This window comes from Barbus barbus, assembly GCF_936440315.1.
Source record: "Barbus barbus genome assembly, chromosome: 42".
NCBI lineage: Eukaryota > Metazoa > Chordata > Actinopteri > Cypriniformes > Cyprinidae > Barbus > Barbus barbus.
In genome coordinates, this window is record NC_136720.1 from 26,798,927 (window position 1) to 26,824,698 (window position 25,772).

The 25,772-nt window shown below is 37.7% G+C and overlaps 1 protein-coding gene across 3 annotated transcripts in view; it reads left to right on the forward strand.

The window, feature by feature from the left end:
• The window catches only part of LOC306861710 (receptor-type tyrosine-protein phosphatase O-like), a 59,449-nt gene that overhangs the window by 22,454 nt on the left and 11,223 nt on the right, over positions 1-25,772 (forward strand). Inside the window, exons 8-20 of one of the 3 annotated variants that reach the window (XM_079404124.1) lie at positions 113-233; positions 1,393-1,586; positions 5,941-6,052; positions 6,256-6,419; positions 8,874-8,994; positions 10,276-10,409; positions 13,222-13,363; positions 15,125-15,245; positions 17,461-17,529; positions 21,546-21,629; positions 23,045-23,080; positions 23,887-23,968; positions 24,047-24,137. In XM_079404124.1, the coding sequence (XP_079260250.1) occupies positions 113-233; positions 1,393-1,586; positions 5,941-6,052; positions 6,256-6,419; positions 8,874-8,994; positions 10,276-10,409; positions 13,222-13,363; positions 15,125-15,245; positions 17,461-17,529; positions 21,546-21,629; positions 23,045-23,080; positions 23,887-23,968; positions 24,047-24,137 (1,471 nt within the window). Of the gene's footprint in view, positions 1-112; positions 234-1,392; positions 1,587-5,940; positions 6,053-6,255; positions 6,420-8,873; positions 8,995-10,154; positions 10,410-13,221; positions 13,364-15,124; positions 15,246-17,460; positions 17,530-21,545; positions 21,630-23,044; positions 23,081-23,886; positions 23,969-24,046; positions 24,138-25,772 lie in introns of those variants that run through there. The other 2 variants (XM_079404125.1, XM_079404126.1) reach the window with 2 other exon arrangements.

Here is a 25,772-nt window from a genome sequence, read left to right on the forward strand (position 1 = left end):
GTCTAACCCTTACCAGAAGTTTAATGTTGATAGTTTAGCTGTAAAAGTGTTTCATTATCCTGTGTTAGGACATCATAGCATGTCACATGACCTGCTCTCTGCTCTCTGATAGGAGAACATCACCAGTAACATCATCAGCAGCCTGACGCCCGGCGCTCAGTACAGAGTGGTGGTCTATCACACGAACGGCCCGCTGGTCAGTCCTGCGTCCGAGCCGGTCATCATCGACATCGGTGAGCGCAAGTACAGTCAAACCAACATTTACTCAGACAGCTTCAACATTTCTCACATTATCACAGTTTATTCTCTATAGTTTAGAAAATGGTACTAAAATATGAGAAGAGCTCAGAGTTAAACTGTGTCAGAACAAATGAATCTTGATAATGTCAGATAGCTTTGATAGAAAGGTTTGTAATGAATTGGGTTGAATAGCTGTCAGCTGATAAATTTAAGAACATTTTAAATTTAAGCTCAACCAATTACCAAGCAGTGCTTCATTGTGTTCAGTCTGTGGTGGAAAAAGATCAATAAATGAACATAAATGAACTATAGTGTCCTGCACCCACTAGGGACCTATTTCACATTTCCGGGTTTCTCGTCATAGTTGGGTGAACTTCGAGAGCAGTGAATGGGAGAACACCACAAATATAGTTTTTGCATTTCTATTTGCTCAAATAGCAAAAAACTGTACAACAGTGTTTTCAGGACTTTCAATCAAAGGAAAAACAATTGAGAGAGACTGATAACAGCAGTCATAAGAGAGAACAATGAGAAATTTACCGTCCCTTGCATTACCGTTAACTAGTTTTTTTTTGTAATTTGATGCAAAGATGATGTAATACAAAGAATAGTGTTATAAATGTACATACATAAAAAAAAATACAAATATGAAAAACTTTCGAGGATTTACTACGCTGATGACCGTTAGTTTTTTTCAGCTACTTACACAAATTTTCAAAACTTTGCCTCTTTTTTTAAAAACTTTACACACAAATCCAAGAATTGTACACAAAATGCAAAACGCCTCACATCTCTTGCAAAATGAAGCACTGCATTCAAAATATCACAAACATCTCAAAAGCAAACATTTGCAAACACCTTTGCCAGAATATTAACTCCTGTTAGATTTGTGTGTGTTGCACAGAGAATAGTGTGTTGTGTTTTATGAGTCAAAGTCTGAGAATTAGTGTCTGGTTTTGTAGATCTGGTGTGTGCTTCTGCTGTTTGAGTGACAGCTTTCAGAAACTGTGTGACAAATAAAGATTGTAAGCAGTAAAAAAAAAACTGTAAACACGTCATCACAGTCTTGTGAAAAGGGTCCATAATGAGCATGCGTGATGAAGCTCCGCCTCTGTGACTGACTCTGCTCTCTGATTGGCTGTGGTGTGTCAGAGCCGACAGGTGTGCGTGATCTGGTGGTTTATCCGCTCAGTCCAAGTGCTGTCATCCTCAGCTGGCAGCGGCCGTTTAACGTGGCCTTCAGAAAGTATGTTCTGCAGACCTTCTTCTTCAACTCGGCCACGCAGACGTCTCAGTGGACGACTTACTACGAGATCGCCGCCACCGCATCCGCCATCGCCTCTGTGGTAACCACACACACTGCTAACCACTTAACATCACACACGCTTCCCTTAAAGAGTCTTAAGGTCTGTGCACACTGAAGATCCTTACACACTGACTCCGAAATTTTCGTATGCGCTTTTTTGTTGTTTTTTTCATATTCACCATTCTTTCCTGTCAAAATGCTTGCTACGGATGCGAAAACGCAGAAAATCGAACCTGGTCTGAATTTTTTTATGATGGACGAAAGTTTCGGAGGCAGCGTGTAAACTTGATTGACATAACGTGAGGTTGTTTCATTTCATTTTTTAAAGTGAAAAATTTTGGACGAGAATTTCGGACTCAGTGTGCAATGGCCTGAATAAAACATGTCTTTTATAATATAGAATTTAGTATTTTACCCTGTTCTGCAGTTCATCATGTGCCACAGCCTGTTTAATTAATCAAATGTGTTATTTTGCAATGGTATGGCTTTGTTCTGATTAATTTTATTTGTGCAGGTCAGGGTCTATTATTGTTTGTTAAAACAAAAACCTTAAAAAAAATTGAATTACTTGAAAAAACTTTAAATGAAAAAAAGTTAAAGCTGCAAATCAATATTTGAGCAAGTACATAACCAGCCAGTGTTCAAAACTATTGCCTTTAGCCTGATTCACAACGGTTAGTTTATAATGTTTTCTGATTTGAGTGGTACAGGTAGGTTTTCACAGGAGATTTGAGCATGGACTGCGTCATTACGTCACGTCTGTAAACATAAAGAAGTTGTCCCGGCTAGTAGACTATCACACGTGAGGATGCTGCAGGTGGAGGATCATTTATAGGCTTTTCTCACAGCAGCTGGAATAATTAAATGTATCATTTTGATGGCAGATTGTGATCCAGAAAGTATTATGTGTTTATGAAACACGTGAATGAAATTAAATTATATTCCAGTTTTAAATGTGCTTCTGATTACAGCCTGGGATTACACAAGATTTGTATTTTTTTTTTTAAACAGTTCAAAGGGAGCATAGTTAGCTGTCTGTCTGTCAGTCTGTCTGTCTGTCTGTCTGTCTGTCTGTCTCCTCATCTGTCTGTCTGTCTGTCTGTCTGTCTGTCTCCTCATCTGCCTCTCTGTCTGTCTGTCTGTCTGTCTGTCTGTCTGTCTGTCTCCTCATCTGTCTGTCTGTCTGTCTGTCTCCTCATCTGTCTGTCTGTCTGTCTGTCTCCTCATCTGTCTCTCTGTCTGTCTGTCTGTCAGTCAGTCTGTCTGTCTGTCTGTCTGTCTGTCTGTCTGTCTGTCTGTCTGTCTGTCTGTCTGTCAGTCTGTCTGTCTGTCTGTCTGTCTGTCTGTCTGTCTGTCTCCTCATCTGTCTGTCTGTCTGTCTGTCTGTCTGTCTGTCTCCTCATCTGTCTGTCTGTCTGTCTGTCTGTCTGTCTGTCTCCTCATCTGTCTGTCTGTCTGTCTGTCTCCTCATCTGTCTCTCTGTCTGTCTGTCTGTCTGTCAGTCAGTCTGTCTGTCTGTCTGTCTGTCTGTCTCCTCATCTGTCTGTCTGTCTGTCTCCTCATCTGTCTGTCTGTCTCCTCATCTGTCTGTCTGTCTGTCTGTCTGTCTGTCTGTCTCCTCATCTGTCTGTCTGTCTGTCTGTCTCCTCATCTGTCTCTCTGTCTGTCTGTCTGTCTGTCTGTCTGTCTGTCAGTCTGTCTGTCTGTCTGTCTGTCTGTCTGTCTGTCTGTCTGTCTGCCTGTCTGTCTCCTCATCTGTCTGTCTGTCTGTCTGTCTCCTCATCTGTCTGTCTGTCTGTCTGTCTGTCTGTCTGTCTGTCTGTCAGTCTGTCTGTCTGTCTGTCAGTCTGTCTGTCAGTCTGTCTGTCTGTCTGTCTGTCTGTCTGTCTGTCTGTCTCCTCATCTGTCTGTCTGTCTGTCTCCTCATCTGTCTGTCTGTCTGTCTGTCTGTCTGTCTCCTCATCTGTCTGTCTGTCTGTCTGTCTGTCTGTCTCCTCATCTGTCTGTCTGTCTGTCTGTCTCCTCATCTGTCTGTCTGTCTCCTCATCTGTCTGTCTGTCTGTCTGTCTGTCTGTCTGTCTGTCTCCTCATCTGTCTGTCTGTCTGTCTGTCTGTCTGTCTGTCTGTCTCCTCATCTGTCTGTCTGTCTGTCTGTCTGTCTGTCTGTCTCCTCATCTGTCTGTCTGTCTGTCTGTCTGTCTGTCTCCTCATCTGTCTCTCTGTCTGTCTGTCTGTCTGTCTGTCTGTCTCCTCATCTGTCTGTCTGTCTGTCTGTCTGTCTCCTCATCTGTCTCTCTGTCTGTCTGTCTGTCTGTCTGTCTGTCTGTCTCCTCATCTGTCTGTCTGTCTGTCTGTCTGTCTGTCTCCTCATCTGTCTGTCTGTCTGTCTGTCTGTCTGTCTGTCTCCTCATCTGTCTGTCTGTCTGTCTGTCTGTCTCCTCATCTGTCTGTCTGTCTGTCTCCTCATCTGTCTGTCTGTCTGTCTGTCTCCTCATCTGTCTGTCTGTCTGTCTGTCTGTCTGTCTGTCTGTCTGTCTGTCTGTCTGTCTGTCTGTCTCCTCATCTGTCTCTCTGTCTGTCTGTCTCTCATCTGTCTGTCTGTCTCTGTCTGTCTGTCTGTCTGGCAGTGTGTCTGTCAGTCTGTCTGTCTGTCTGTCTGTCTGTCTCCTCATCTGTCTGTCTGTCTCTGTCTGTCTGTCTGTCAGTCTGTCTGTCTGTCTGTCTGTCTGTCTGTCTGTCTGTCTGTCTGTCTGTCTCCTCATCTGTCTGTCTGTCTGTCTGTCTCTCATCTGTCTGTCTGTCTCTGTCTGTCTGTCTGTCAGTCTGTCTGTCTGTCTGTCTGTCTGTCTCTCATCTGTCTGTCTGTCTCTGTCTGTCTGTCTGTCTGTCTATCATAAAGTAAATGTATAAATGTCATCTAGTTGCAAGTCAATATTTCTTATTTTTATTTAGTTTAACTTCATGTACTAAAAAACAAACTAAAACCAAAATTACATGAATAAAAACTAAATAGGCATTCAAAAAATAAGAAGTATTACTAACAATTACTAAAAAATTAACTTTTTCTGTTTAACTTTATTTTGGTAGTTTTAGTAAATTTGTTGTTTTTGTTCATATTGATTAGTTTTTGCTTTTTCTCAATAGTCGGAATAATTTTCAGTTTTTAGTTTAAAATGTTGTTATTTTAGTATTAATATTAAATTAGAAAATATTAATTGAAACTATAGTATCTCAATAAAACTCAAATGGGTCTGGTGCAGTTCATTTGAATGAAAATCTGCCTTAATGTAGGGTTTGGAGTCAGAATCCTCGTTTCTGTAATCATTTAATGAACCAGCTCCGATGATCAGTAGAGATGCTAATTATGATGCCTCATGAGTCACGGCTGAGACGGGAGAAATTGAAACATAGTGTTTATGCATAATTATTATTATCATATTTAAGGAGACTCTGCATGCAGACGAGGTCTGAGGTGCTAATTAACTCGTTACATTTTTTCAGACATGAAAATATCCAGATGATGTGTCATTAGTAACCCTTTGAAATAATCAATAATTACTTTTTAAATGTTTTGGAAGTGTGTGTAAAATTGTGTTGGTGGGAAAATGTGTGTACAGAATTAACATATTTCTCAAATTTGTATGTATCTCAGCCCAGCAGTTTGAAACTCTTTTTGCTCACATTCTAGGGTTACTATTATGCTTTAAAAAAAATAAAACAACCTTACACAACACTGATACGAACACTGAGATAAAATACTAAAAATACAACCATCAACATATTTCAAAATTGTTACTTTATAGTAACATATATCATAAAATTGTTATATTAGTGCTACCAGTATTACAACATCAATATTGTAACTTATTTGTAATATTTGAACTTTTAATTTAGTGCAATATTTTGTCATTACAACACTATAGTGCATTTTTCACTAGCAACTGGATTTATATGTATTGTTATCCCACCGGTCACTATTGTGACCATCAAGATGTTTACTCATTCTATGATGACACTCAACAAAACTGAATATATGTGAATTCATATATTAATGCTTGACACCTTAAAGATGATGTGTACCAAAAATCTTTGTCATATCTTTGTTAACACACTTTACTAGCCTTTTGTTTTGGAGCTTTGATGCAGGCATCATCTTCAAAAGGTGCAAACAGGAAGTAAACGGCTCTGGTCATGTGACAAGTTGCACTAATTATGTGACACTGCACATATTTAATTGAGAGCCTTTATTTTTTCCATATTTGCTGGAAATGCACCAGTCAGTAACATTTTTAGAGCTTTATCAATGAAAACACTTCTCACGGTCACTATTATAACCGATGGGATTAAATGGGTTAACCGTTTTAATTTGAATTTCCTCTGATTTCCATCCTCAGAGAGTGACGGATCTGTTGCCGGCCTGGTTCTATAACTTCCGTGTGACGATGGTGACGTGGGGCGATCCGCCGCTGAGCTGCTGCGATGCTTCTACCGTCAGCTTCGTCACAGGTGCGCCGCTCTTCACAGAGATTAAATCATCGTAGATTATTTATTCAGTTTTCATATGATGTATACATCTCAATTTCAAAAAAGTGACACTTATGACTGGTTTTGTGGTCCAGGGTCACATATATTAAAATATACTACGTCAAAGAGTTTCAGCTGACAAAAAAAGGGTTAAATGACTCACTGAGTGTGTGTTTGATGGGCAGCTCCTGAAGCTCCTCACATCTCGTCGGTGGATTACGCTCACGGGATGCTGTTTGTGCGCTGGACGTACGGCGATCTGTTCACCGATCTCTCACACTCACGCATGCTGCACTGGCAGCTGACAGCCGAAGGAAAGAAGGGCTCGAGGAGACGCTACTCCATCGACGTGAGTCTCAATACACAACCTTCACTGGTCCTGGTCCTGTCCAGTTAAACACAGACTAAACAGGAGATTTTGGGCACATGAGACATGAAACAAAATAAGAAAAAGAAGCCTATTTTTAGGTGTCTTTTTTAATACTTCCTTGTTACATTCTATTTACATTCCATTCATTTCTGTCAGTGTTACTTTAGTGTCATTGATTTACTGTCATGGTTTTTGTTAATATTTTAAATTAGATTTTGTCTCATTTTAGTAGTTTTAGTAAATTTGTTTCATATTTATTAGGTTTTTTTAAATGTCTGAATAAGTTTTTATTAAATTTGTTTTCATTTTTTGTTTTTGTTATTAACTATATTTTCTGTTTAAGTTTAGTTGTTTTAGTCATTTTTTTCAAATTTATGGTTTTTTTTGTTATGTCTGAATTTTTTTTAATAAAATTTGAGTTTTAAGTTTTAGTTTTTGTTATTTAACTATATTTTCTGTTTCATTTGAACTTTTTGTAGTTTTAGTTAATTTGTTGTTTTTATCATATATAGTTTTTTGGGGGGGTTCTGAATAAATGTTTTATTAAGTTGTTGTTATTTTAGTATATTTTCTGTAGGTAAATGTTTATTTCAAGTCATATTTGTTTATGGGCATTTCCATTCCCTTTTTTCATATGATGATATTTTTCTCAAACCACTCATACGTTAATAAAAAAAGACTAAATAAATATAATAATTTTAAAAACTACATTATATTTTCTGTTATTAAATGACGCCCATCTTTTTTATTTTCAAATCTAATTTTATTTATCATTAATAAATTGTAATTATAATGTTTAAGTATTGTCCGACACTGATGAAACGCTGCATGACAGTAAATCACTGCTCACTTTCTGCTCAGGATGATATACCGTAGTCATTTACCGCGGTAATGTGAGGTAAAACTCTCTCTGTGCTCCTCACTGCGCCGTTAGTCTGTAATGAATCCAATTACCCAGCACACATATTAATCTCACTTAATTAGCAACGACTAAATGTTTCCACACAAAGCCTAGCCGAGATGTTAAGATGCTCCGAGAGCAGGATTTGTTTACTTTCCACTGAAACATTTATATTTACATTTAGTCATTTATCAGACGCTTATCCGAAGCAACTTACAAATGAGGACAATAGAAGCAATCAAAACCAACAAAAGAGCAATAAAATATAAGTGCTATGACAAGTCTCAGATAGCCCAACGCAGTACACGTAACAAGGTTTTTATATATATATATATATATATATATATATATATATATATATATATATATATATATACACTCACCGGCCATTTTATTAGGTAAACCCATTAAATTGCTTGTTAACATGAATTGCTAATCAGCCAATCACATGGCAGCAACTCAATGCATTTAGGCATCTAGATGTGGTGAAGACGACTTGCTGAAGTTCAAACCGAGCATCAGAATGGAGAAGAAAGAGGATTTAAGAGACTGAACATGGAATGGTTATTGGTGCCAGACGGGCTGGTCTGAATATTTCAAAAACTGCTGATCTACTGGGATTTTCAAGCACAACCATCTCTAGAGTTTACAGAGAATGGTCCGAAAAAGAGAAAATATCCAGTGAGGAAAAGAATGCCTTGTTGATGTCAGAGGTCAGAGGAGAATGGGCAGACTGGTTAGAGATGATAGAAAGGCAACAGTAACTAAAATAACCACTCGTTACAACCAAGGTATGCAGAATACCATCTCTGAACGCACAACACATCAAACCCTGAAGCAGATGGGCTACAGCAGCAGAAGACCACACCGGGTGCCGCTCCTGTCAGCTAAGAACAGGAAACAGAGGCTATAATTCACACAGGCTCACCAAAATTGGGCAATAGAAGATTGGAAAAACGTTGCCTGGTCTGATGAGTCTCGATTTCTGCTGCAACATTCAGATGGTAGGGTCAGAATTTGGCGTAAAGAACATGAAAGCATGGATCCATCCTGCATTGTCTCAATGGTTCAGGCTGGTGGTGGGATGTGGTGGAACGGGAGAGTCACATCATGGATGTGCTATCATGTCAGTATGGACCAAAATCTCTGAGGAATGTTTCCAACACCTTGTTGAATCTATGCCACGAAGAATTAAGGCAGTTCTGAAGGCAAAATGGGGTCCAACCCAGTACTAGCAAGGTGTACCTAATAAAGTGGCCAGTGAGTGTATATATACAACACACATCCAAATATATATACACACACACACACACACACACACATACAAAGAAAACAAGTAGATAGAATAGAAAAAGCTAGTGTTAGTGTTTTTTTGTTTTTTGTTAGAAAAACAAGCAGTTAGAAAACGAATAGAGAGTGTAAGTGATAGAGGCTCAAGAGTTTAAAAAAAACCTGTGTAAATGTTGGGTGTCTCCATGGAGACGGTTGCTATGGGCTCTGAATCATCACTGCGCCTGATGACTGTGTTATAGGTGACTCGCAACATGATGAAGGCATCTCTGGCTCTTCCTCCCGGAGACATCTACAACCTGACGGTCTCCGCCTGCACCGAGAAGAGCCGCAACACGTCTGCGCCGCACATCATCAAACTCGGTCAGTGGCCGCGGATTCACTGCGGCGAATGGGTGCCGTCAGAACGAGAGCTGATAAAGACGTCACGATAATCCACACCACTCCAGTCCATCAGTTAACATCTGGAGAAGACAAAAGCTGAAACTAATCCAGCATTAGGATATTTTTAACTATAATATAAGTCCATAATAATAGCGCTTCTTCCAGTGAAAAAGTACGTCTCTTGTTATCTCTCGCATCAAAATCCAGCCACATACACTATATTGCCAAAAGTATTGGCACCCCCCTTCTAATAAACAGGTTTGACTACTTTAGTCATTTCCATGAGTTCAAATCTTAGAGCCAGTTTTTAATAAAAACGATATTCTAGGGACTTCTAATTTTATAGCAAGAGTTTGTACAGGACTCTTTTCTATTCTAACATTACGATGACTCTGTGTATAAGGCAAGGTTCAAAAAGAAATTATTGATTTAGTCAGTGTGGAAGAACTTGACTGCTCTGCAGAAAACTCTAAAACGAAAAACTCATCACCAAACACCAATGACTTGTACATACACTATATGGACAAAAGTATTGGCACCCCCTTCTTTAGAACAGAAAAAGGCACTTCCAAAACTGTTGCAACAGAGATGGATTTTTAAATACATATGTTTCCATCTTTGTAGTCACAGTTTTGGAAGTGCCTTTTTCTGTTCTAAAGAAGGGGGTGCCAATACTTTTGACAATATAGTGCATTTGTTAAGAGCTGTTTTGGCTTGTAAACGCTGCTTGATCTGTGCAGAGTTCTCTCCTGATTCAGACCAGAACACTTTCACTGGAGGAAGTGTTATTATTATGGACTCGGATTTTAGTTAAAACCATCTTAATGCTGGATTTGTTTCATCTTTTGTCTTCTCCAGATGTTAACTGATGGACTGGAGTGGTGTGGATTACATGTGGATTATTGTGATGTTTTTATCATATCTCATTCTGACGGCACCCATTCAGTGCAGAGCATCCATTGCTGAGACACTGATGCAATGCTACATTTCTCCAAACCTGATGAAGAAACAATCTTGGATTGCAACTATTTGGCTGTTCCTTTAATGAATCTATTCGCACATTAAATCCTGAACCAAAAGTAAAATCGCTGCTAGAGAGTGTTTTCTGTTCTAATAATAACTCGTTTAGCTTTGACTTCCTGTTCAGAACGTGTCAGGATTGTTGTGGCTGTGTGTTTCGTCTTCCTTTTTTACTTGTTTCTAAGCGGTTTTCTTGGAGGAGCTTGTAAGTAGTGTGGCGTTTGGCTGTTTTGCGAACAGAACCGGCTCCTCCGAAGTCGCTTTACGCGCTCAACACCACCGACACGGCCGTCACACTGCTCTGGACGGAGCAAGGCGTCGTGGATTTCTATCAGATCGTCTGCAGACCGCTGGGAGTCAACAGAGAGAGCAAAGTAAGAGCTACTGATCAATACATGCATGCAAACATCTGGAGATGTGATGGAGATACTCTTAAAAATAAAGTTGCTTCACAATGCCATAGAAGAACCTATTTTGTTTACAGTTTTTCTTGATTGCTAAAACACTATAACTAGGCTTTAGAACTAAAATTTCAAAACCATAACGCCATTTTTCAAAAAGCACACCCATTTCCCTAAACTACTATTCCCTGCTTTAACACATGAGTCAGATTTGGTGAACTGTTCCTGCAAAACTCTACACACAAATCCTACATTTCTCAGTCTTTACACCATGTGCTCATTTAGAAAACACTAACATTCAATATTGTTCACTCAAGTCTGAGCTCAATTAGCACACAGTTACCCAAGAGGAAACACTAGGAGTCAAAATGTATCACACACCAATCAGAACCTTCGATGGATAAAGGGCTAAGGTGAAAATTCTCAAAACTACTTGTTCAACCTCCACATCATCTAGTGACTTGTGCACATCATAAAAAAGAAAAAAAGAAATTCTTTTGAACAAGTTGCTTTGGTACATTCATGCAACTGATTATGTTCATTTATCTGCTCTTTCCTATATTATCAGTTGCTTTTGTCATGTTGCTCAAAATATATTATATAGTTCTCTGTGCTGTAGTGCTACCCCTCAAAACATCTGGTCATTAGTTCTAGTCATTACAGTAAATGCAAAATGGTTGATCTAGTTGTCATAAATTTTCAAGCATATTTTCTGCACATTTCTATTAGATTTTTATAAATTTGCCATGAATTGTAGTTTTTACCTTTCTCATTTTTATTTACGCCTTTGTGCACATGTATTTTTCTATTCTATTCACAATGACGTTGTAATGTGTTTTTTTGGGTCAGATCACTAGTAAAAGTGTAACTGTGAATCATATCCAGTCTTTTTCAATCAATATCCCACATACAGTAATGAGTACATTTGTACTTTTGAAAGGATATATGGCATTCATAAGAAGCACAGCCTTCTGCATCTCAGTACAGTGACTGTCATCCAAACTGTTCCCATAGTTTACATCAGGAAATACTAACAGAGAGCAGAGTTATACTGACAACATCAGCAAGTATCTTGTTTGTGAACAATGACAGAAGGACACAGGCATGCGAGAGCATTTTACCCCCGCTGTATAGCCCCTGATGTTGAAGAGGTTCTTTGGCCCGTCCCAGACCACAGACGGGATACTGGGGCAGAATAATTATTTTAGTTGTTTGCTGTATTGTACTCTACTCTACATTAAACTGAGGAATAAAACATTTGGGGAGCACCACAAGCAACACTTATTACCGGTTTTTATAGTATTGTTTTGAATTGATCTCATCAGTGTGTAAAACTGTTCTGTAGTGTGTGTGTTTTTGACTGTGTGTGTGTCATGTCTGAGAGCAAAGTCTGGTTTTTCAGCAAGATTGAGTTGTTTTGAGTGGAGAGCTTCATTTTGACCTGAATATAGGAAGTTTGGGGAATTGAGTTACAAGTTATGGATTCCTGTTTACGGCATAGTTTCAAGAAATGTGTTTAAGCAATCGAGGAAAAACTGTAAATGGTTCTATAAAGAACCTTTAACATTTGAAGAACCTTTCACAAAAGCTTCTTTGTTGCGAAAGAATGTTCTTCAGATCATAAAAAGCTAAGAAAGAGATGGTTCTTTGACTGAATGCTTCTTTGTGGAACCAAAAATGGTTCTTCTGTGGCATTGCTGTGAAAAACCTTTTAAGCAGCTTTATTTGTGTTCTTAATGGTTTTGTGTTTGATGGTAAAAACAGGAGGAATGTGTGCACTGTAATTCATTAATAATTTACATTCAGGCTTCATTTGTTAACTTTAGTTGAACTGATAATGAGTAGGACTTAACATCAGTTACACACAATCTTTATTTGTCACACAGTTTCTGAAAGCTGTCACTCAAACAGCAGAAGCACACACCAGATCTACAAAACCAGACACTAATTCTCAGCCTTTGACTCAGTTTTCAATTTCATAAAACACTTTTGGCAAAACACTGAGGATTAACATAAACAACAAACAACTGTATTTTTTTAAACTCACATTAACAAATAAAAATGTAAAAAAGAAATTAATAATAATCAGTTGCTCGTTGTTCATTCATGTTAGTTAATGCAATAACTTATATTAACAAATAATGCATGATTCAGAATTGATTGACACTTTACTGTAAAGTCCTATGAGTTAACATTAATGCAATGCAAACTAACATTAAAAACCATTTGTTACAGTATTTATTAATGTTTAATTCATCTTTAAATGGTTTATTGTAAATTAGCTCATGTTAGCTCCGTTAAATAATATCGATATTATTATTAAATATATTGATACTGTTTGATTTCAATAATTTATTAATAAATGTTAAAGTTAACATTAAGAATAATAAATGCTTTAGAAGTGTTTTTGCATTAATTAACATTGAGCAAGACATTAGTTACTAATAGTTGTTAGTTTATGTTTGCTCAGGTCCATTAAATAATATTAACAGATGCAATTTCTGAATTTAATGATCTATTAGTAAGTGTTGAACTTTTTAACCAGAATGAATAAATGCTTTAGAAATATTTTTTATTGTCATTGCATCTTAACTAATACAGTTAAACTAATATTAACTAATGAAAACTTCACATTCTGCAGTTTATGTTTGCTCAGGTCCATTAAATAATAATAACAGATGCAACTTTTGATTTTATTAATGTATTAGTACATGTTGAACTTATTAACTGGATCCAGAACCTTGAATGAACAGCTGGTTTATTATGTGTGTGTGTTCTGCTCCAGAAGGTGCGAGAGCCGCTGCTGACCGCCGCTCATGTTGTGACCGTATCCAGACTGCAGCCGTCCACCTCATATAACTGTACTGTGGTCAGCAGCAGCTACAGCAGCATCAGTGACCCGGCGTACATCACCGTCAGCACAGCCGGTGAGCAAACACTTCCATCCCACACTCTGACTCCAGACTCTACAGCACTTCACACACTCAGCAGCTTCATACGGAAGCCTGGTTCCACCACTGTATAACAAATACAACTTGTGTTCTTGCAATTCAGACTTCTTCTTTCCAGAACTGCGTGACGAACTCACAACTGTGAGAAAAAAGTCAGAACTGCGAGATATAAACACAATTCTAACTTTTCTCACAATCATGACTTTATTTCTAATAATGGCAATTTTATTTCTCGGAATTGCAAGTTTATATCTTGAAATTCTGACTTTTCTCGCAATTCTGTTTCCTCTCAATGTAAACTTGCAATTCCGAGAAATAAAATTGCCATTATTAGAAATAAAGTCATGATTGTGAGAAAAATCAGAATTGCGAGATATAAACATGCAATAACACTTTATGGGTCTCTTAACTAGTTGCTTATTAGCATGCATATTATTAGAATATTAGTCATTTATTAGTACTAATTAAGCACATATTAATGCCTTATTCTACATCTCTAATCCTACTCAATACCTAAACTTAACAACAACCTTACTAACTATTAATAGGCTTTCCTGTAGCTCAAATGGTAGAGCATGGCGCTAGCAACGCCAAGGTCATGGGTTCGATTCCCAGGGAAAGCAAGAGCTGAAAAAATGTAAAAACTGTAACTTGAATGCAATGTAAGTCGCTTTGGATAAAAGCGTCTGCTAAATGCATAAATGTAAATGTAAATGTAATAAACAGCAAATTAGGAATTTATTGAGGGAAAATTCGTAGTTAATAGTGAATAAGTGTTCCCTATTCTAAAGTGTTACCAAACATGCAATTCAGATTTTTAACACGCAATTACGAGAAAAAAGTAGCAATTACCTTATTTTTTTATTGAATGTTTGAATGGGCTTTCGTAGTTTTGAGCTCTGATTTGATGCGTAACGAGTGAACAGAAAACATCTGAAATACACAGTGTTGTATAACATGCGTACAAATACAATTACCATGCCTCATTGTTAAATGTATTTGGTTAATATATTATGTCTAAGGGTGTATTTTATTTTGTTTATGTCCTGGAAAGGCCTCATAAAGGTAAATATGTATCTGCTGCATGTTGTAGAGGAAATAAAGCAATTGCCCTATTGCAAGTATGCCTTTACTTTGGACACTGTAAAACAAATTGTTGTTTCAACTTAAAATAATTTGTTACCCCGCTGACTTAAACTTTTTAGTTTAGTCAACTAAAATGTTCCAGTTTTCCCTTAAATTAACATTGAGTAACTTAAAATTTCAAGTTGACCAAACTATACATTTTAAGTCAGTGGGGGTAACAAATTATTTTAAGTTGAAACAACTTTTTGAAACAAAACAATACCAATTCAAATACACCACACGTGATATTGTATTTGTTTTATTGAGAAAGTGGTTTATTAAGTAAAACACCACACTTGTTAGCAAGAGTGTTACCTCAGCTGGTGTGTTTCAGACGAGGCACAGCAGAACAAAGAAAAATGAAAGGCCTTATATAAGACATTTCTTAGGGAATTTCCAGACCTCATGAAGTCACAAGACACTGGGATCCACCTGCTGTCTCTAAAAGAGTTCAATGATTAAATCAGATGCTGCTTCGAGACCAGCTGAAGATCTCTCCGGCACCACAACCATCGCTGATATTGCCTTGAGCAAAGAACAGAGAATACTTATATACAGTAGCTGTAGAATGTGTGTGTGTGTGTGTGTGTGTGTGTGTGTGTGTGTGTGCAGTGCGCGAGATGAACCCGAGTGTGGCAGCGATCTCGGCGCTGGCGGTTCTCAGCGTTCTGCTCATCAGTCTGCTGGTGCTCTTTCTGCTGGTGCTGCGCAAGAAACACATGGAGCTGAGCCGGTGAGCAACATCTCACGCTAACGAGCTTCTCAACCCGTTAGTGATCAGACTGATGGAGGAAAATACACCACCACTCAAAAGTCTCTTCTGCTCACCAAGCCTGCATTCATTTGATACAAAATACAGCAAAAGCAGTAATATTGTGAAATATTTTTATTATTTAAAATAACTGCTTTGAATATATTTTAAAGTGTCATTTATGTGATTTCAAAGCTGAATTTATAGCATCATTACTCCAGTCACATGATCCTTCACAAATCATTCTAATATTCTGATTTACTGCTTAAAAAACATTTATTATTATTATTATTATGTTGAAAACAGCTGAGTAGAATTTTTCAGGTTTTTTGATGAATAGAAAGTTCAGAAGAACAGCATTTATCTGAAATAGAAATCTTTTGTAACTTTATAAATGTCTTTATCATCACTTTTGATCAATTTAATGCATCCTTGCTGAATAAAAGTATTTATTTCTATAATTTCTTTCCCAAAAATCTTTCCCAAGCTTTTGAAGGGTATAGTCTGTATAATGTTACAAAAGCTTTTTATTTCAGATAAATGCTGATCTTTGGATCTTTCTTTCTTTCTTGTGCTCAGCTGTTTTAAATATTGATAATAATAATAATCAGAAATGTTTGTTGAGCAGTAAATCAGTATATTATTATGATTTCTGAAGATCATGAGACACTGAAGACTGGAGTAATGATGCTGAAAATACAGCTGCAGATCACAGAAATACATTACAGTTTAACACATATTCACACAGAAAACAGCTGTTTTACATTAAAATAATATTTCACAATTTACACTGTATTTTTTACTAAATAAATGCAGGCTTGCTGAGCAGAAGAGACTTCTTTAAAAAACATTACTGTTCAAAAACGTTGGTGGTGTACATCAACAAAAATCATGTTCTTATTTAGTACTTTTGTCATTTTCCAGTCGAAATATGTAAAAATTCTGAAATCATGATTTACTTGAGATGCAAAATGATTATATTTTGATCAATTAAGTGAGTATGCTTTTTGATATTAATAGAAAATGAGTATGTTATATTCAGCGAAGCCTGATCTTAAACCACTTCAGATGCTTCCAAACTTGACAAAAATTGTATTTGCAACAAAAATCATAAAGAACTTGATTTATGATTCAGTGTTTTTATCATTCTCCAGTACTTGAAATATTAAATGACTTGAAATGTTGAAAAATGCATCAAAAGCAAGTGTTTTAAAGCTAAAAACAAGAACAAATATCTGTTAATGAACAATCTAGCTAAAAGGGAAATGAGATTATTTTTCTGACTGCATTGGCAGATATTTGTTCTTGTTTTAAGCAAAAACTCATTTTGATGCATTTTTTATGAAACCAAGACTAATTTCTTCAGTCATTTTGCTTCTCCAGTAAATGTATCATGATTTATGAATGTTTAGATATTTTTAAAGCTGTAGTTTACACTAAACACAAATTCTGTCATTATTTACTCATAACGATGATGGTTGTATTTCTGAAGAAAAGCGTGTTTGGAAAAACAGCGTGGGAAAGTTACTTTTAAAAGTAATGCATTACAATATTGCTTTATTCTTTAAAAAAAGTAACTAATTGCGTTACTTTTGATGGAAAGTAATGCATTACGTTACTTTTGTGTTACTTTATGTCACCTGGACTGGGCTTGTTTATTATTTTAATGCTGTCAAACGATTAATCGTGATTAATCACATGCTAAATAAAAGGTTTTGTTTACATAATATATGTGTGTATGCTGTGTATATTTATTATGTATATATAAATACACATGCATACAGAATACATTTCCATGTATATATTTATATTCATATAATTGCTAATATATATGAATATTTTTAATATATAAACAACACTTTTTTTCTTAAATATATACATGTGTGTGTATTTATATATACATCATAAATATAAACAGTACACTCTTATATGTTATGTAAACCAAAATTTTGTTTTGATGTGATTAATCGTGATTAATCTCTTGACAGCACTAATTTATTTATTTATTACTTCATTTAATAATGGAAAACAAAACGAAAATGCCAGGGAAGAGCATTATTTTTATATCATGGATTGTGATGTTTAGACTTCATGTGAACAAAAAACGTTCAGAATCTGAAACTGCGTTGAGTTAGTTTGGATTGATGAAATTACTGCTACTTTTAACTACATTTTCTGAGCTTTCTGTCATTTTCAGGGAGTGTGGCGCTGAAACCTTCGTGAATTTCGCCTCTTTCGAGCGAGACGGGAAGCTGCCGTATAACTGGTAGGAGCTCCTGTGTTTCTCGCTGTCAATCAAACACACACATACATACACACACACACACACACACACACACACACACACAGACAGACAGTGTCGACTCGCGGGACTCGTTTGTTCCAGAAGCATCGGTTCTGATGTTTGTGATCACAGTCGTCGCTCACACACACATGATTAATATAAGAGCTTAAAGAGGGTCAGTAAAGGCAGATTTTGGCCTGGTAATGAAGTCAAATTATGTTTTTTCTCTCACTTTCTGCTGAGATGTTTAGAGCACGACTCGTGAAGCAACGAAAACATGACTTTATGTCCTATTTTTAATTTCAAATTCAGTTCAGTAAAATTAAGTTTATAAAATGATATAAATCCAAATTCCATTATATATAGAGAGCAGGAAAAAAATAAATTATTAATTTAAAAGCATTATTTATTATTATAAATGTATATCATATAAATTAATATATAAATAAAATGATTTAAAAAATGAAAAAATAATCAAATGTATTTAAAGCTTAATTATATTTCAGTTCAGTATAAATGAGTTCATAAAAATGATAAATATATGAAATATAAATTAAAATATATATATATATATATATAGAGAGAGAGAAATAAATATCTAAATTATTAGTTAATATGTATACAAATTCTAAATTATTATATAATAAAATTATTTAAAAATGTAAACATAATAAAAAAGTAAAATTATCAAAGTTCATTTCAGTATAATTAAGTTTATACAATTTATATACTATATATATATATATATATATATATATAGAGAGAGAGAGAGAGAGAGAGAAAGAGAGAGCTACATCATTATTAAAACATATGTATTATTAAATCATTTTATTTATATATTAGTTTATATGTAAAAATAACACATTTAAGATTATTAAAATTCAGTTCAGTAAATTAAAAACTGGCTTTGTGTTAGCTGTTTTTTAGAATAGCATAAGAGTTTTAGATATAGATTTTCAGAAAAATGTATCAACATTTAAAAAAAAAAATGTATTAAGTTTTTGCATAAAACAGGAACAAATATCTGCCAGTGGGGTCAGAAAAATCTTGTTCCCTTTCAGTCGGTCACTCCAAGTCACATCGGTGACCGACGAACTGGGATCTCTCCAGAGAGACCAATCCTCTTCGAGTGTATTAAACGAGCCAATGGACATTGGCATGCGGTATTTCTCATCTGGCTGCCACACCCCGCAGCGCGGGTATAAGAGGCAGCAGGTGCACCGCATTGATTAATCTTTTTGCTTTTCAGTGATGCATCACTACTGCTCTCTACTTCGGTGTTGAAGAGAGAACGAGAGTGCGGGCGTTACGGCAACAGCAGCGGTGGTCACGGTCCTGCAGCTATCGAGTTCGTACTGACAGCCACATCAGGAGTGTGCGGTGGCCAGCCCCCCTGCGTGCTTCAGCACTAAAAGAGCATTTCTCTAAAACTGCAACACAGGTGATCACGTCTTTTTAAAGATGTCTTATCACCCGTGCATTTCAGAGTGTGGTTGTTTCCTGGCGCCTCAGGATGGTCACAATTGCAGCCTCACGTGTCTGGGCATTCAGCACACAGAGGAAGCTTTCGTGGAGTTGGATAAAAGACTGTGCTATGTCAAACATGGCAGACTCCCTCTGCCTCTGCCGCGATCCAGCGTTTGTCCTGGCACCCGGGGCGGCGCTGCGTCCGTTGGAGTCAGAGGTGATTTGAGGATCACGGTGAGGGCTTCCCCAAGTGGAGTTCCTCACCCCTCAAGCACTCCACAGCTGATGGAGCTGCCGACGGAGCGCGCTGGGCCCTCTGCTGGACAGAGTGCACCACGCGTTTCCTTCGGTGCCCATTTTACTGCCCGAAACAAATCTTGTAGCTGTTCTTGTAGCTCCTCCGCCCTCACCACCCCACTTTGGGGTACACGGGCATCCCCTCTGTGGAGCGGTCTGTGGCCATGCAACTGTGTCCAACAGCCGCTACCACTCTGCGGGCTTGTAAGTATTCGTCAGGTCTAACTGGCAGTGCTTGTAGAGCTTGTGGAGAGTCGGCTTCCGCCCTCCACGCCATGGCGTTACTGCAGGTCCACCATGCCAAAGCCCTGAAAGACCTGCACAAGGGTGGTCACGACCTGGCGGTTCTACATGAACAGCGCACTTCGAGCGACGAAGGTGACCGCACAGTCTTTGGGTCGTGCGATGTCCACGGTAGTTGTCCAGGAGCGCCATCTCTGGTTGTGTCTAGCTGACATAAAGGAGCATGAGAAGGTACAGTTCCTGAATGCTCCCGTGTCGCAGACCGGTCTCTTCGGCGACGCTGTCGAGAGCTTTGCCCAGCAGTTCTCGGCAGCACAGAAACAGACTGAGGCGATCAAACACATCATGCGCCGGAGGAAACCTGCTGCTTCCACCCTGTCTGCAGTCCCTCAGCCTACTCGTCGCCCCGCTCCTATGCAGCCGCAGCAGCCTTCCACCAGGCAGCATCGTGGAGCCGGTCGCAGGCAGGACGCCCAGCCTGTCCAGACATCTGTAGAGCTGCGGGCTGGGCAACTCCTAACACGTTCACTAGGTTCTATAGCCTTCTATAGCCAGTTTCCTCCTGTGTTCTCACCTCAAACGGGTAGAGGCTCTGAGAAGCCTGGTTCAGAGTCGGCTTGCTGCGTCCTTAATGCCTAAATTCTCCGGAGAGTTCCCTACCGGGCTAACCCTGTCGAGTCCTCCAGCACTCTGGCGTCCAGACGTGGCGGAGCGTCCAGCGCCAGGCCTTTCAGCCAATGAATTCTTGAAATCTGGTGTGAGGCTAGTGTCCATATGAGTGACCCTGTTGGCATCCCAACCGTATTTCCACGGTACACTTACTAGGGCTGTGTTTTCCCTGGCAGACCACATTCTGCCGTCTCTAAATGATGCAGCCTGAGCCATCTCAGAGATTTCCTTGTGCAATAGGGCCCTACGGGGTTACTTCACATGAGTAAATGTCACTTAACCCCCTCTGGGAGGAGGTGACTCCGCAGTGTGCATCTTCCACGTGGAAGGGCATGCTTTCCCAGTGTTATCCAAGTCCTACTGTTGGTTTGCTCAGAGAACTGCAGTAGTTGACCTTCTCTGTGTAGAGCCCGGTCCTATCGTCTGCCTTATAGGAAGGTCCAGGGGGCCTACACAGGGCACTGGAGGGGGCAGCTCCTGTGGCGCTTTGGTAGGGATCCCAATTTGTTGGTCACCGACGTGACTCTGTGTGACCGACTGAAAGGGAACGTCTTGGTTATGTAACCCTCGTTCCCTGAAGGAGGGAACAGAGACGTCCCGTTGCCACAGTCGCTGTACCACAGCTGAAATGCTGAGTCACCGGCTCGGCTCCTCAGCAAAAACATGAATTAATGCGGTGCACCTGCTGCCTCTTATACCCGCGCTGCGGGGTGTGGCACCCAGATGCGAAATACTGCATGCCAATGTCCATTGGCTTGTTTAGTTACACTCAAAGTGGATTGGTCTCTCTGGCGAGATCCCAATTCTTCAGTCACAAACATGACCTCTCCGTTCCCTCCTTCAGAGAACGAGGGTTACATACATAACCGAGACGTTTTCCCATTGAATGAAGTTGATTTTTCTGACCCCATTGGCAGATATTTGTTCTTGTTTTATGCAAACACTCGCTTCAGTTTGATATAGTTCTCCTGAAACCATATTTTATGTAATTTTACATCATCAAGTAAATGTATGTTTTGTATCAGCTTCATGATCGATGCGTTAGAAACAGAGAGAGGTTTAATATGGGTCTGGATTGATTCGGATGGATTTGTGATTTTGGTGTGTTTGGTGTTAATATCCGGCGTTAGCAATCACAGATTCACACATCATGAAGACACTGACTGCATGACGCGATCATTAACCTGTCAGACACTAATGAAATATGCTCAATCATCTGTGTGTGTCACTATTACTAATGGAGCACCATGTTTTGTCCCCAACTTTTTGCCCTTGGTCTTTTTTTATGTCTTTTGCTTTCTGTTTTGTTCAATCGGCTTCAGGCGCAGGAGTCTCTTTGCGTTCCTCACGCTTCTGCCATCCTGCCTTTGGACTGACTATCTTTTGGCCTTTTATATTAATCCGTGGTAAGTAGCAGCGCGGGGTCCGGCGGCCGGCGGACAGACAAACACACACACTGTAGTGCATTATGGGTAACGGATCAGAGGCCGGATCTGCATCTGTGCTCTTGTCTGTGTTTATCAGCGCCTCGACGCATGACACTAACGCATGACGCTCGCTCTCACGGCCTGCATGTTTGCTCCAGCTCTGCGATTCTGAGTCGGACTCAATGCAGATTTTCACTCGAGAGACTTGAGCTGATCTGCTTGGTTCTTCCTTTTCCGTTAGCTTGATTTCCTGAAAGAATGCTCCAGGTTTGATACGAGCTGAGCGCTGGTCTCCACAGAAAATAATGACATTACGCTGTTTGTGCTAATGTAAAGAAAATCATGTATACAGTAAGTGAAGTGAAGTGGAAAATGCTAAAATATAAATTTTATATATTATTTAATTATATTATAATGATATCTACATTTCACTGCTGGTTATACTCTGTATAATTGTGTATGTGACAAATAAAACTCTTGAATCTAATATAATTATATATTATAATTACATTTAAATATGTACAGTTATTATAATTTAATAAATCACAAAATCATAATATGGAAGGTTATGGAGAACCTCAAAGAAAGAAAGAAAGAGAAATTTAATACAATAAAAAACAGTAGCATGTAAGATTATTTAAAAAAAAAAAATTTATTGAATTTTTATAAATTATAACATGAGATTACTGTGATGTGGAAGACTATAATTTATTATTAAAAATATATATTATAGAAATTTAAAAATGTAAAAAAAATTATAAATAAAAAGTTCAGTATAGAGTTCATAAAGATTATAAATTTATAAAATATAAATTATACAAATTATATATATATATATATATATATATATATATATATATATATATATATATATATATATATATATATATATATAGAGAGAGAGAGACAGAGAGAAATATCTAAATTATTAATTAATATGTATATTAATTCTAAATGAATATATAATAAAATTATTTTAAAATGTAAACAATATATATTTTTTAATTATCTCAGTTAAATTAATTTCAGTATAGTAAATTTATAAATGTATAAAATATAAATTATATAATATATATATAGAGATCTACATATTTATTAATAAATATTCATTATAAACTAATATATAAATAAAATGATACTGCTCAAATAGCACTTTTTTTGTTTTTTGTAGAACAGTTAATAAAAGCCCTTGATTAATGCTTTAAATGCTCCAGAATGAGTGAATGTGAGTTATTATCTGTGGTTTCAGACACAGCACTGAAGCTCCATCAGCCTGAAATGCATGTTTAGTTTGTAGGATCTGAAGAGTGTTTATTAGCAGAGATGCAGTTTGTTGTGTTGTGATGAGGTTTGATCTCAGTTCAGTGACGCGTCTGTCTGTGTTTCACCTGTAGGAGCAAAACGGCGCTGAAGAAGAGGAAACTAACCAGGTACAAACATCCGATGATGTGATGTGTGAGCTGACTAGGGATGTAACGATATCAGAATATCACGATACGGTAATATCACGGTATGAAGTCCACGATGCGGTATTTAAAAGTAAAAATTGGGGGAAAAAATTCAATTTTGTACATTTTAAAGTTAAATTATCTAATGCATTTTGAGAGTTCAAAATTAAGAGCTCCAAACCATGTTCTTTACTAAGACAATTTAAGTTGGAAAAATTGAAAAGTTGAATTGACTTGTACCTGAACTTTAAAGGGGACACAATCCTCTTTGTATTTGTGATATATTGTCTCAGTCTACATTACATTCACACTGGTGTTTTAGGAAGCCAAACAAATTATAATATAATAATAATAACAACAACAATGACAGTAATAGCCATATATTGTAAAACAATTGCACTGTAAAATAAATAAATACATTTTTGATTGTATTTTATTTTTGCTTTACACTACAGTAGGGAAATTACAATACTACTTTCCTAATTTCTACACTTGAAAGAGACATTTTGAATTTGAACGTGCAATAATCGTGCAATGATCGCGCTTCGCTTTGAAAACAGACTTGTTTGTCAGATTCTGTGCCAAAGCATAATGGCCCAAAACACAACTTATGTTAGAATAAGTTTAAATATATTTTTTGCCCGAAGGACCTATCTTTTCATATCGTCATGTGACCACGATAATATCGAGACAATCGCGATATTTCGATATTGATAATATCGTTACATCCCTAGAGTTGACTGCATTGATTTTGTTTCTGTGTGATGTGATGATGTGTGTGTCTACAGTCCCGTTCAGCTCAGTGATTTCGATGCTTACATCAAAGACATGAGCAAAGATTCGGCGTACAAGTTCTCGCTGCAGTTCGAGGTAAAACACAGAACACGTGAACACTGGTCTGTCAGCGACAGGCATGCGATTGATCTGTTTGCTTTGTGCTTCTGTCAGGAGCTGAAGAGCGTCGGTCTGGATCTGTCTCATGAAGCGGCCGATCTGCCCGTCAACAGACCCAAGAACCGCTACACCAACATCCTGCCCTGTGAGTGGCCGGCCAGCCAAGCCCCGCCCACTGTAGTCATAGCAACACTGTTCTGATTGGCCCACTTTCACAAGCAATGTTTCCACCCAAAGTTATGAATTTAACTTATGCTCAAAATTGGAATATCGCATAAAACATTTGCGAATAAAGCACTGTTTCCATCCAGGGAGTTGAAGAGAACAAAAAATCGTCACTTCCTGAATATGGGGGAAGTCGTGGCCTAATGGTTAGAGAGTCGGACACGTAATCGAAAGGTTGCGGGTTCGAGTCCCCGGCCGGCAGGAATTGTAGGTGGGGGGAGTGAATGTACAGCGCTCTCTCCACCCTCAATACCACGACTGAGGTGCCCTTGAGCAAGACACCGAACCCCCAACTGCTCCCCGGGCGCTGCAGCATAAATGCCCACTGCTCCGGGTGTGTGTTCACGGTGTGTGTGTGTGTGTGTGTGTGTGTGTGTGTGTGTGTGCATTTGTTCACTACTCACTGCTGTGTGTGTGCACTTGGATGGGTTAAACGCAGAGCACCAATTTCGAGTATGGGTCACCATACTTGACAATACGTCACGACTTTACTTTTAATATGTTGCGCTAAATATCACGAAGAAAAACTAAATTTGCTGCATTAGGAGAAGGCATTGTATATAATAATTTGCGTATACAATAAATTACGAGCTTCAAAGCGCGCAGACGAAAAGCGGTCATGTTATCTTATTTTCGGAGTCTGCTGTTTGGGAACGCAGTTCTTGGAGTTAATTCAATTCAGTTCAATTCAAATTTATTTGTATAGCACTTTTTAAATAATTCAAATCGTTGCAAAGCAGCTTTACAGAAAATGTTAGGTTTCTACGTTATATTTAGGAGTAGGTTATTAGTGGTGACTATGGCAGAAATGTACAGTAAGAATCATGCAGTTAGTTACAAATTACACGTGATCAAACAGATGGTGAACACTATTAACTGCAATGATTATATGTTGCGATTAAACTTTGCAGTTGCGATTAAGCAAAATTTGGTAGTTTTATATGTTGTTCCAGGGTTAGTTAATTATAATGAAGCACTTTGACAAGACTTTGCTCAAGCATTTTAGAATGACAAAACTAGCATTAAAAACTGCACATTTTTAGAATTTATGTGCATCTTGGCGTTTCCATCCAGCGTTTTTTATGCAATATCCCAAAATGTGCATAAAAATAGGTGGATGGAAACATAGCTATAGTTAAACTAAAACTATTTAAAAATGTCGTTATTTGAAATAAAATGATTTTTTATAATAGTTTAACTTGATGTTGAACTGATTCAAACTAAAATAAAGATTAATAAATGTGACAAATGAGCGAAGAGTAATGCTTTAGAGCCCATCTGGTCTTTTTTTAATTTAAAAGTGTTTGTTTTCCAGTAGATGGAAACAGTTTTCATGGCACACTGGGCATGTTATCTCCGTGAATGAAAGTTAGAAATGTGGGTCTTTTTTAATGTGAATTTGCCTAAAAAGTGGTAATTTCTAAACAAGCCAAGTCAAGTCGAAAATGTATTTCTATAACACATTCAAAAGCAACAGAGTTGCACCAAAGTGCTATTTCTAAAAAACTATTTAAAAAATATTTGTAGTTTCTGTAAATCCGTAAATCCTGTATAA